Source organism: Taeniopygia guttata, chromosome 36, assembly GCF_048771995.1.
Source record: "Taeniopygia guttata chromosome 36, bTaeGut7.mat, whole genome shotgun sequence".
NCBI classification, from domain to species: Eukaryota; Metazoa; Chordata; class Aves; order Passeriformes; family Estrildidae; genus Taeniopygia; species Taeniopygia guttata.
In genome coordinates, this window is record NC_133061.1 from 2026552 (window position 1) to 2039043 (window position 12492).

General features: G+C 54.3%; 2 protein-coding genes across 2 annotated transcripts in view; both read right to left on the reverse strand.

The window, feature by feature from the left end:
• Positions 1-12492, reverse strand: part of LOC121468988 (uncharacterized) — a 418875-nt gene that overhangs the window by 275607 nt on the left and 130776 nt on the right. The window lies entirely within an intron of this gene.
• LOC140681434 (serine/threonine-protein kinase pim-1-like) lies at positions 3681-8307 on the reverse strand. The gene is made up of 3 exons (XM_072921265.1): positions 7926-8307; positions 7039-7275; positions 3681-3757 (listed from the first exon to the last, which is right to left on the reverse strand). Exons 1-3 carry the CDS (start codon positions 8305-8307, stop codon positions 3681-3683), a joined length of 696 nt encoding a protein of 231 aa, XP_072777366.1.

A 12492-nucleotide genomic window follows, 5' to 3' on the forward strand; every position in this document is an offset into this window, starting at 1 on the left:
GTTAATGGGCCATTGAGTGTCACTGCAGGACTGATAAAATTACATCATTCCATTGTGGGATGCTCCGCCCAGGGGGGAGGAACCAAGCATTCCTACCTGGATATAATCTCACCCTTGCAACACCACGACCACCTTGCCTACTGCATTCCCAGAGGACAAGAGCTCCATAACCACCACTGGACCTTCAGAGGAAGACCAGACCCTTCTACAGGATCACCACTTTGACAGAATCACGTTCATCCCTCCAGCCGGACTGCAGCCACCATTTCATCAGACTGCTACCACCACCCTGAGCAACGCGGTGTCAGGTTATATCCTGACTCTGTGAGTTTAAACCAGTGTTTCTGTATCATTGCCTTGATCCTACTTTTCTTATTTAATTGTCATTCTGGCTTAGAGTCTCCTCCTGGTTGGCCTTCAAACCAGTACAAAACTCAATGTGCTCATCCCTTGTTTTCCTCCCAAAACAGGATTTCCCGTACCCAAATATTCGCCAGATGGAGGAGAAGGTTGCGAGGAAGAGGAAAATGCCCTGGGACACTGAGGCAGGTGAGGAGGAAGTCAGTGCCTCTTTCCCCCTCTCTCCTGCTCCATCTCCTGGCCCAGCCTGGCCCCCGGCTGCAGGACAGCCCCGCTGCCGATGCTCTGCTGACGGGGATGCACTGGGGGGATCTCCTTACCATTCCTTGTGGCACGGAGGCAAATCCCATCCTCTCCTTGTCCTTCCTACCCCAGAGCAGGAGCTGATGATGGAGACCAGGAAGGACAAATCTCTGCAGCACAACCTCATGGAAGAGGCCGTTTTGAGCAACTCCACAGCGCAAGAATCCAACAGGGAAGAAAAGCCCCGGAGATCCCACACAAGGAGGAGCTGCAAACCCAGCCCAGGGTGCTCTGAGGAGGAAAGGCCCACTCTGGGTCAGGAAGGTGGGCAGAGCTTCAGCCAGAACTCAGAGCTGGTGGTCCCTGAGAAGCTTCACGATGGGGACAAGCCCTACAAGTGCTTGGAGTGTGGGAAGAGCTTCAGGCATAGCAACAGTCTGAAACGACATCAGATGATCCACACTGGGGAATGGCCCTACGAGTGTGGGGAGTGTGGGAAGGGCTTCAGGCATAGCAACAGTCTGAAACGACATCAGATGATCCACACTGGGGAATGGCCCTACGAGTGTGGGGAATGTGGGAAGAGCTTCAGGCGGAGCAACAATCTGAAACGACATCAGATGATCCACACTGGGGAATGGCTCTACGAGTGTGGGGAGTGTGGGAAGAGCTTCAGCTGCAGCTCCCACCTCATCATCCACCAGAGGTTCCACACTGGGGAGAGGCCCTACGAGTGTCCCGAGTGTCAGAAGAGGTTTCACATCAGCTCCCATCTCCTTGTGCATCAGCGGATTCACACGGATGAGAGGCCCTTCCACTGCCCTGACTGTGGGAAGGGCTTCAAGCACAACTCCACCCTTGTCACCCACCAGCGCATCCACACTGGGGAGAGGCCCTACATGTGCCCCACATGTGGGAAGAGGTTTAAGAGCAGTTCAAAACTCCTCCGGCATGAGCGAGTCCACACCGAGGAGAGGCCCTTCCTCTGCTCTGACTGTGGGAAGGGCTTCAAGCGCAACTCTACCCTTGTAAGGCACCGGCGCATCCACACTGGGGAGAGGCCCTATGAGTGTTCCCAGTGTGGGAAGAGCTTCACCCAGAGCTCTCACTTGACCAAACACCAACAGAGCCACCGGTGACGGAAGCCCTGTGAGTGCCCCAACTGCAGGAGGAGCTTCGTGCACCACTCCAGCTTAACCCCCCATTGAAGAACCCACATTGGGAAGAGCCCTGGTGATCCCTGTTACCTGTGATCCATGCTGGGAAGGTACCTGTACCTTCTCCTGCCCCTGCCAATGACCTTATGTGGGATTGAACAACATGAGGGTCTGGCCATGGCCCTGTCATTACATTCACTCCCGCCTCAGGTCATTGCCAGGGGCAGGAAAGGGACTCTCTCTCTCTCTGAGAAGGGTGTCCTTTCCAGGCAGGAGGAGACACATGGCCAGGAAGGTACAATTGATGGTGATGTAGTTTCCCCTGTAAATAGTTTTTCTTATCCCTTCTGTTGTCAATATTTTTTCTGTTCCAGTTTGTTCCTTATCTCGTTGCTGTTCCCAGTAAACTGTTCTTATCCCAGCCTGGGATCTTTCCATTTTTTTCCTTCAGTGGAAGGTGGGAGGGCAACGAGCACCAGCGGGGTTTTAGCAGGAGCAGGAAAATGGGAAATCCCATTCCTGAATCCCGGCCTGTGGAAACCGAGCATCCCAGCTGGTGCCAGCCCTGATGGCCATGGCAGCAGCCCTGGGAGCGGGTCCCTGGCTGAGGCTGAGGGAATCTCTTCACTCTGGTGCCCAGGGACAGGAGTGGAGGGAGCGGCTGCAGCTGAGTCGGGGCAGGCTGAGGTTGGATCTCAGGGAAAGGTTTTTGCCCAGAGGCTACTGGGGCACTGCCCAGGCTCCCCAGGGAAGGGTCACAGCTCCAGGGCTCTCTGAGCTCCAGCAGCGTTTGGACAGTGCTGCCAGGCCCAGGCTGGCAGTGTTGGGGTGTCCTGTGCAGGGCCAGCAGCTGGACTCGAGGATCCTGATGGGTCCCTCCCAGCTCAGCCAATTCTGTGCTTCTGGGATCCCATGACCCTGGGAATGGGATGCCAGAGGTTGCCATGGCAATTGTCTTGGTTTGGAAAGACAGGTGTCTGCTAAGGAAGGCAGGAGCCTCCCCTGAAATGGAAACTGTAAACCTCCTCCCTCCAAATTGTTATAAATTTGAAATTATGGGGGCTTTTTCGGCAAAGATACGGGAGCAGGAATTACAACTCTTTATTAGGGAAGAAAAGAAAAAGATATAATAAACAATGCAGTAATGCAAAACAACACTGACAGTCAGAATACAACCTGACACCCTTTTGGTCAGGGTGTTGGTAGCAGTCTAATTGGAATGGTGGTTGCAGTCCCCCTGGAGTGGCAGGTGTGGTTCTGTTGGAGCAGTGATCCTGTAGAAAATGGTGTAGTCTTCCTCTGAAGAGGCAGTGGAAGAGGCAGCTGTTCCTCTGGGAAATCCAGTGCAGAAAAAGCCATGCTGGTGTTCCAGAAACTCAAGATTATATCCAGGTAGAAATGCTTGGCTCCTCCCTCTGGGCAGAGCATCTCCCAGCGGGATGTTATAGTTCTTATCAGTTGTGCAGTGACATTCAATAGCTCATTATTAGCAGATGTCTCCCCAGAAGGAGAATAGGTTGTGAAAGAGAAAAGGAAATCTGCCCTCTGCACAACTGCCATAGAGATGGCAAATGGAATACATCTTGCCTTTCAATCTGGGACAACATGTTTCACTAATGAGTGGATACATCTACCACAGTGCTAATGACCATGCATATTTCATTAATGAGCAGATACAAAGATAACCTTTGGTTGGAAGGTTCATCCCGAGGCCACCTTTGGCTCAGGGCCTGCTCTTCAGGCCTCACTCAGGGCTGTTGTCCAGGCCTTGGCACTTCAGGGATGTGGCTTAGTGCTGGGCTCGACACTGAACGGCTGGACTGGATGAGCTCAGAGGTCTTTTCCAAGAGAAAGGATTCTGTGACTGCATGGTTCCATCTGCTGCATTCAGCCAGGTCCATGTTAGCAGCATTCATTTGCTCAGAAAGTCTCCTCTTGCTCAGCTCTTGAGGCCTGAGGCTTCAGCTCCTTCAGCTCCTGGTGCTCAGCTGCTCGTGCTGAACGAGAGGACTCAGAGGGAAGAACACAATTCATCCAATTCCTTCTGGAACACGGAGAGGGGAGGCCGTGAAAACAGGAGCATTGCTTGGTGTGGCCTCCTCTCTGCCCTTGATGCCTTTCAGCCCTTTGAATCAGCCAAGAGCTTTCTCCAAGGGTGCAATGGAGCAGCTGCTCCTGCTCCCGGGTCTGGCTCTCTCCAATCTCTGACCTTGCCTGGTTGTGTCCCTCTTGCTGTGCCCTCTGCTCCCCCAGGGCTCGGTGGCTGCTGCCCAGGACTGTGGGACTGGCACATCCCGTGGTCCAGACCCTCCTTTCTCTGCCCTTGGATCTGCCTGGGCACAGCAGCCGTTTCCATCTGGAAGCTCTCCATGGACAGGGAGTCCCCAGCTCCGTTCCTTGCACAACCTCCAGGAGCCCAGGGCTGCCATCTCAAGTCCCTGCTGGCACTGGGGGCTCCCAGGTGGGCACAAGTGGGGCAGCAGAGCCAGCAGGGAGCCTGCGAGTCTCTTCCAGCCCTGCCTGCTCAGAGTTTGGTCCTTGGAGCCTCAGGTGGCCAAAGGCAGCTGCTGCTGGTCCCTCTGTGTGCCCCGTGTTCAGCCGTGCTGCTCCATCAGTCTGTGCCCAGCAACGGGGAAAAGCCTCAGCCCTGCAGGGCCAGGAGCTGCCAGGCTCTGCCTGAGCAGCTCAGCCAGCGGGGAGGGAGCTGCTCCCCACGGGAACCAGGAGCAAAAGACACTCCTTTTATAGAGCATGTTTCTATTTAAAGGAAAAAGGAAAAAGTAATAAAAAACTATATAAAATGTGAGAGATAAAAACAAAACCCAAGTGTGTAGTGAAAAACTTCCCTAGCTTTGGATTTAGAGGTAACTGGTCTTTTGAAAAAGAGAACTCAGTTATTTACTTGTGAATGTGCTAATGGCATGGATCCATCTTGCTGACCTCAGCAGCCTTTTAAAATCAATTTTTTGGTTTGTTTCCAACATTGTTATTTTAAATTGTGGTTGAAGCAGGAGGAAATTGCTTTGTGCCCTTCCAGCTCCAAGCAGGACTGGGAATCTAAACTCTGCTAAATCCCAAACCCTTCAGAAGATACCTTTTCTTCTCACCCTGTGAATGAGCTGCACATTCCAGTTGAAACTGTCAAGGGTTTCTTAAAGACAGAAAATCCCTCTTACAGCTTTTTGGCCTGGTTTGGAAGTGCAGAAGGGCACTTCTCCATCCATCAGTTCCAGACTGCACTGCCTCGGGAACATGGCCCACTTGCCAGGTTCAGTCTATTTGTGGCACTTCTATGGAAGGAAGAAAGTGCAACTGCACAATTCCAGCCAAAAAGGAATGAAGAGTGGAAAAGACAAAACATCTTGGGGAGATCCAGGCTTTCAGCTGGGGCTGTGGAGAGGTTTGGTCCTTGCCAATTGGATGTGTGTTCCCAGCTGCAATCTCCTGGCCTGCAGGAGAGTCTCACTCACCTGCCAAAGCAGAAAGCTCAGGCACTGTGCTCGGAATAGGCTTGTCTGATGCAAAGCTGTCAGAGCAATGTGAGGGCAGAGCCAGCCCAGCTGTGCCCAGGGCAGAGCCCAGCAGAGCCCTGGCAGAGCCCAGAGCAGCCTCAGCACCCGCAGAGCCCGGCTGCAAGGAGAGAAACCAGAAAGCCCCGTCAGCTGAAGGCTCCTGTCCCCTTGTCCCAGCCGCCCGCGGTGCCCAGGCCATGCTGGCTGTGCCCAGAGCTGTGCCCAGAGCTGCCCATCACTGCTGCCTTTGGGAGCAGAGCAGGAGGGCAGGACATGTGCCCAGCCTGCAGCCAGCCACGGCACATCCAGCCCTCAGCAGCTGCCCAGAGCAGGACGCTCCTGTGCCCGCTGCCATCTCCCCAAAGCTCTGATCCCACCATCCCCAGCAGACAGGACCCACCTCACGCCATCCAGCGCTGGAAGAAAAGCTGGTCTCAAACGATGCCCTCAGCCTTCTCCAAGGACACGGCCCATCCACGCCACTGCTGCTCCCAAACACTTCCTGATCCAGACTGGACCCCACCTGGAACGCTTCCTCTAGAAAAACAAACAACAAATTATTGAAAATAGATTACAGACAAAAAGGAGAAAAAAGGAAAAAAGTAAATAAAAAAAAGTCACAGGTGAGGGAATCCCAGGCTTTCTCCCTTCCCCTGCACTGCCCCCATGGTGATCCCAAAGCAAACAAGGGCAGTGGAGCAGCCCAAGCCCTTCCTTGCCTGCAAAGCAAAGCAGCCCCTGCACAGGCTCTGCAGTCCCACCTCTGCTCCCACCAGGGGGGTTTGTTTGTGTCGGGCTGGCTGCCCCAGCCCAGCCCCAGCCCGGGGCACGGTGGGTGCTGGGGGCTGTTGGCAGGGCCAGGAGCCCACTCCCATTTCGTACCCACCCCAGCCCATGCCCCCAGCCCTGCCAAAAGCAGCCTGGCAGCCGACTGAAGGATCAGCTGCATCCGCCCCAGCAAAGGGGGAACCTTTGGTTCCCGGCCAGGCTGAGCAATGCCCAAATCTGAGAGCACTTCCCTGGCTGTGGACGCATCTGCAAATTCCCTCTGGAGCCTGGCTTTGGACAAGGCGCCTGAATCAAAGTCCATCGTCTTCAGCTGCCAGTGGCCAGGTCCAGGAAGAGGTTCTCATCCTTGATGTCATCCTCGCTGTCCCACCTGGTGCAGCTTCTCCAGGGGCTCCTTCTCCTTCCCTGGGGCCAGCCCAGGCTGTCAGGGCTCTGCCCAGGGCCCCAGCTGTCAGGGAACCAGGACAAGCACAACCAGCTCGGATGGCAGCCACCAGCGCTGGGCAGAGCAGCTCAGCTCCAGCACAAGGCTGCGTGTTCCCACCCAACAATCCCAGTGCATTGATACAGGCAGGGAAAAAAAGTCTGGGTTTCCTTGCTTCTGATTGCCAGGGCATGTGTGGACCTGTAACTTACCAGGGCCCTGGAGCAAAGTGTGCATGTGGCTCTCTCCCTTCTTCTATGGCAGGTGAATATCCTGTATCCAAGGATCACAGAACAGCTCTTCTAATGAAGGTCTGTCCAAGAAGTGCATGGATAAACACCCCCTGATAAGATCTTGGCACTCTGGGCAGAGAAACCAGAAACCACCGGTCAGCTAGAGAAGGCTCCTGTCTGCTTTGCCCCACTCTTCCCATGCCCAGGCCATGCTGCTTTTGTGCTCAGAGCTGTGCCTAAACTTTCCCATCAATTCCCTGTTGTGGAGGAGAGCAGGACATGTGCCACCTCCTCAGCGGCTGCCAGAGCGAGATGCTCACGAGCTGCTGCTGTCTCCCAGCACTGGTATTCCCCCGTGGCCAGAGATGAGGATCCACCTGGAGAGAGCCGCTGTGGCAGCGAGAGCTGATGGTCCCAGCTGATCTTCCAGCCCCTCCTGAAAGGGTGCTGCCCGCAGACCATCTGGTGCAGCAGGATGCCCAGGGACCAGATCGTTGCTGCCTCTCCGTAGTACCAGCCCAAGTGGGTCCATTCCGGGGGGCTGTATGACAGTGTTCCTGTGGAATACAGATGGGGTTCATCAGAGGGATGCTGCTGCTTCCAGAGCCTGGCCCCAGCATCCCTGGGCGTGCAGGGGCCGCCCCAGTGGCACACGGGGCGACTGCTGCACTCTCGCCAGCACCTGGGACATGTGTACAAACTCAGGGCTGGACAAGAAGCCACTGGTGTTGGAAGAGGGCAGCAGAAGCCCCGGCAAGGCCTGACCGTGACATGCAAAGCAAAAACCCACTCAGGGCTGGGGGAAAAATCATCTCCTTATCCTCCCTGCCTGCAGTGCCCTAAAAATATTATGAAGCCAAGGCAAACAAGGTGAGTGGAGCAGCCCAAGTCCTTCCTCTCACCTGCACACCAAACTGGCTGGTGCACTGGTTCTGGCTCCCTCCTATGCTACCCCCACCCACGGGTGCTTTTGTCGGGCTGGTTGCTGCTGCTCCAACCCCAGCCCCAGGCAGAGTGGTGGGCAAAGGCTGCCAGTGGGGCTGGAAGATGCCTCCCCACCCAGCCCCGCTCAAAAGCAACTCAGGGGAAGGCTCAGTACCCTGACTGGCAGCAAAAGGGAGAATCCTCGCTGCCACACCCAGCTTGGCCTGTGAGATGTTGGGCCATGAGATGGCGGGACCGGGAGCACACCCCTGCCCAGGCTCACCTGCAAAGTGAGTGTAGGCTGTGTCTTGCAGGTAGGTGCCACAGCCAAAGTCGATCAATTTTGCCTGGCCAGTGGCCAGGTCAACCAGGATGTTCTCTGGTTTGATGTCGCGGTGCAGGACCCCTCGGCTGGTGCAGTGCCGCACGGCCTCCAGCACCTGGCGGAACAGCTGCCGTGCCACCTCTTCAGACAGGAACCTCCGTGCCCGAATGAAATGCAGGAGGTCCTGAGACCGCTCCGGCCGCTCCAGCACTATCACGATGTTGTTGGGGAGCTCAAGCCACTCCAGCAGCTGGACCACACCAGGGAAGCCAGTGGACACCTTGTCCAGCAGCACGATCTCCAGGGGTGCGCTGGTGCCGTCGGGCTGCGGGAGGACCATGGTGCCACCAGTGGGACTGATGTCCTGCCAGGGTTGGGGAACCCCTCAGCCAGCCCGGGATGCTCTGCGCCCTGCGCTGGCCCCACGCCCGCTCCCCATCGAGGGGTCCTGGTGGCTTCCCCCATGCCGGGCCTCGCCTCATCCCCGCCCGGCACGGCCCGGCTGTTCCCGCTGGCCCCGCTCACTCACCAGCTCGTCCCAGTGCCGGACGCGGTTCCGTGGCACCCTTTTGATGGCCACCTGCAAACCAAAGGCACCACCGGGTTCAGCTCGCCGCCCGCCCTGCCGAGCCCCATCCTCCTCCTCCCTCCTCCTCCTCCTCCTCCGCCTCCTCCTCCTCCTCCTCCTTCTCTTCCTCCTCCTCTTCCTCCTCCGCCTCCTCCTCCTCCTCCTTCTCTTCCTCCTCCTCCTCCTCCTGCGCCCGCCGCCGGCCCCGCCGCTCACCGGGGCACCGTCCGAGAGCCGCGTGGCTGCGAAGACGCTGCCGAAGCCGCCGCGCCCCAGCAGCGAACCCACTCGGTAGCGCTGCTGCAGCGCCTCCTGCGCCTTCCCTGCGGGCGGGACGCGGCTGTCAGCGCTCGGCCCGGGGCCAGGAGCGGCCCCCGAGCGCCCCTCAACCGCCTCGGGCCGGCCATCCCCAGGCCTTCGGTCTCGGGAACGGGACACGGGAGGCTCGGGGCCGGCGGCCGCGCTGCTGAGCAGCGGCGGAGCTCGGGCCGGGGAAGCCGCGGCGGAGGCGGCAGCGGCCGTGCCGCGTGTGTCCTCCGCGGGGCCCGGGAGGAGCCGGGTCCGGGTCCGGGGCCGGGCTCGGGCCAGGCGGAGCCAAAGGGCCCAGCCCCGGGCACTGATGCCCGCCCAGCAGCGGCACCGCCAGCACGCCCAGAGCCGGGCGGAGGCGAGACCGCGGCGGGGCGGGCGGGGCGGGGACGGGGCAGCCCCGCCCGGGGCCGGGGGCGGGCCGGGGGCATGGCCCGGCCCGGCATGGGGGAGAAGGAGGCGGGGAGAGGGGAGGGACAGCGGGAAAGGGAGAGCGGGAGAGGAGGGGACAGCGGGAAAGGGAGAGGGAAATTCGCTGCTTTCGCTGATTTCTCTGCCGCTGCTGCTGCTGCAGCTAAAGCTCCGTGTCCGTTTGTCCCCGTGTCCGTGTGTCCCCGTGTCCGTGTGTCCGCTGCCCGCTCGCCCCCGTGCCCAGCCCCGCGCTCCCCGGGGCAGCCCCTGTGCCTGTCCAAACACGGGAACTTTGCCCTGTTCAGCCCAGACCCGGAGTTGGACTCCTGCACAGGGACACAGGAATCCCCTCGGCCGCTGCTGTGCATTGTCCCTGCTGAGGGTCAAACGCTACTGGAGCACATTCCCTGAACGCTGAATTTGTACCTGACCCAAGCACTGCACTTAGTCTCCAGCACTGATTAAAAAAAAAAAAAAAAAAAAAAATCACAGGGTAAGGCAAACTGTGTGTAGCTCATGGTATTTTAGAGTGTCAAAAACTAGCCAAGTCATGGATCTTAGAAGTGAGATCCATTTGGATTAATGGGATGGGGAAGTAGTGCAAGATGGAAAAGGGGAGCATAAAAGGAAACAGAAAAACATCTTAGATTGTTTTGTTCCATTTTAATTTCATTTCTTAAAAGCTGTTTCAGTTTTCCCAGAATCTTCTCCACAATCCTGTTTGCTCTTTCCAAGAACCTTTGCTGGAGAACGAGGAAGCTTTGAGCAGTTTCTGTCACAAGATGTGGCACCAGCTGCAGCTTCTCTTGGCTTTCCACACCGTGTGTGCAGCTCGACTCTTGCAGCACAGCAGGACAAATATTTGAAGAACTTTACAACTTGTTCTTTCTTTTCCTTGTGGGTTGGGCAGTTTTGCCATTGGTGAGATTTTCATTGTTATTGTTCTACCCTAAGAAATCATGACAGGCTGCCAGGAATTGTCAGGGAATGCAAGCCTGACTGAATGCAGAGAAAGAATCTCCAGAGCCTGCAGCCAGAAATGGAGAGCTGTGTGATATCATTCCAACATCCCCATGGACATCTTGAAAGTGAGGTAGAACATGAACATGGGCTGACAAAGGGAGTTTGTTTCTCTGTTCAGTTCAGAAGCTTCCACATCTCATGCAATGATATAAAACAAGAGTTCAATCAGTTCATGGAAAGCAGCAGAACAAGCTGGACCTCTCAGTGGATGGCTGAAAGAATCTGAAAAGGAGAAATGCAGGGAATGACTTGGTGGACTTTGTCTGGAAGAAGGGTCACTTTTTCATAATAATTTCTGTTAGAAATTGGAAGCTTGACTCAGCCAATATATCAAGCATTAATTCAATTAGTTATTATTATTTAGTAATTATTATTGTAATGTATGAGCAAAGACAGCACTGGGCACAGTGGTGGGGGTTTTCCCCTCCAACTGCACACCGATTGTTGGGCTTGCTGGTATTTATTGATCATATTCATGCATAGTCATAAGCTTTTCCCAGTAGTTTCTATTTTCCATTTTTATGCAAGCTTTCGGCAGTTTCTATTTCTACCTTTGAACGTCACAATTCTATACTTTTGAAGTGATATGTGGAATAAATAAATAGACTCCACAGCTTGGGGTAGTTATGAAGTGGGTTTGTATTGCCAGTGCCCAGCACAAGTGAGATAGCTCTCCAAAAACTTGTGCCCCGATCCTTACTCTGACCCACACTTTTCTTCACAAAGGTGTTCCATATGCAATAATTACACAACCTTCCCATGCATATTCAACCCCTGGCCCCGCCTGTCCTCGCCTCTCATGCTAAATAGGTCTAGGCCCTTCTGGGCATGCGTGGTTTGCCATGGTGGTCCTGCGGGGGTCTCTGGTGGTCTCTTGAGGCTGAAGATCGTGGTCTTCTTCATGATTGAACTTTTGAATTCTCTCTGCACATGCGCTTTCAGTCCTTCGGTGCTTATCTGTGTACATCTGTCAGTCTTGATAGGCCTGGAGACAGGGAAGCTTCTTTATCTGGATTCTTTGCATCCTTAGGCATTGTTCTTTGTGTAATAAGCTTCAGAAATTTGCATTTTCTTATGCCCTTTGTACTATGGAAGAGATTTCTTAAGTAAAAGGTTGAAATTCAACACATAACTGTACAAGCTAAAATATAAATGCTTAATTCATTTTGTTAACTTAAGTGAACTGCAAAAATCTATTTCAGAGGAACTTCACGATTGCAGATTTTTCCGGGCAGCTGTTATACGTAGAATGAAAAGCCATGAGATAACTGTTGTCTTGTGGAGAAGTCTCCATAACATTAACAAGAGGAACTTCTCTCCCTAAGTGAACTGAACAAAGACTATTCTAGAGGTGGAAAACTGACAGAAAAATTTAGGTTTTGTCTCTTTATATTGTCAGGTTATAAGGAGAGAGGAAGTGGTCTCAGTGTTTTGCTCTGATTTTATTACTCTTTCTTTTATCTACTGTTAATAAACTTTTCTCTACACCCTTTTACAGTTTTGATCCCACTTTGCCTTTCTCCTAATCCTATCTCACAGAGGGAAATGAGTAAGTATATTCTAGTGAGTGCACTGGTAATTAGCCAACACTGAACCCACCATGCTAATTGATGCATTGGCCGAGAAATCACAAAATGATGAACCAAAACCACTACAGAAACTTCCTGAAGAACTGCCCCAGACCAGAGGGAAATCAAAGCAGAGCCATGGTTTGTCAGGACTTGCTTGATCCTAATGAGCCCCGTGGTGCATTTGGAACTGAGCCCTGGAACATCAGGGCCTGAGAGGAGATGGCACAAATCTTTCCAGGAGTCAGAGACAGAGGAAAAACCCAAATGTGTCAAAGCATTAATGGGACCCACTGAGGTCCATCCCCAGCACAGGCTCCTCATGGACTCCTTGGAGGAGAGAATTGGAGGCCAGGATGGCACAAAAACCCCTCAAAGACTCAAAACGGCACAAAAACCTCTCAGTGGGGAAAGGAAAATCCAAAGTACCCTACAAAAGTTGAGTATCTCAAAGTATTAATTAGCCCCAGTGAGTGTCAGTACAAAGCTCTCAAGGGACTCGTTAAAGCAGATAATTGGGGCCATGATTGCACAAACCTCTCACAGAGTCTGTATCAAAAGGGAAACACCAATACCTTAAAAGAACTGAAGTACCTTGAAGCATTAATGAGCCCCACTGAGTGTTGTTATCGACAAAGTCTCTCCA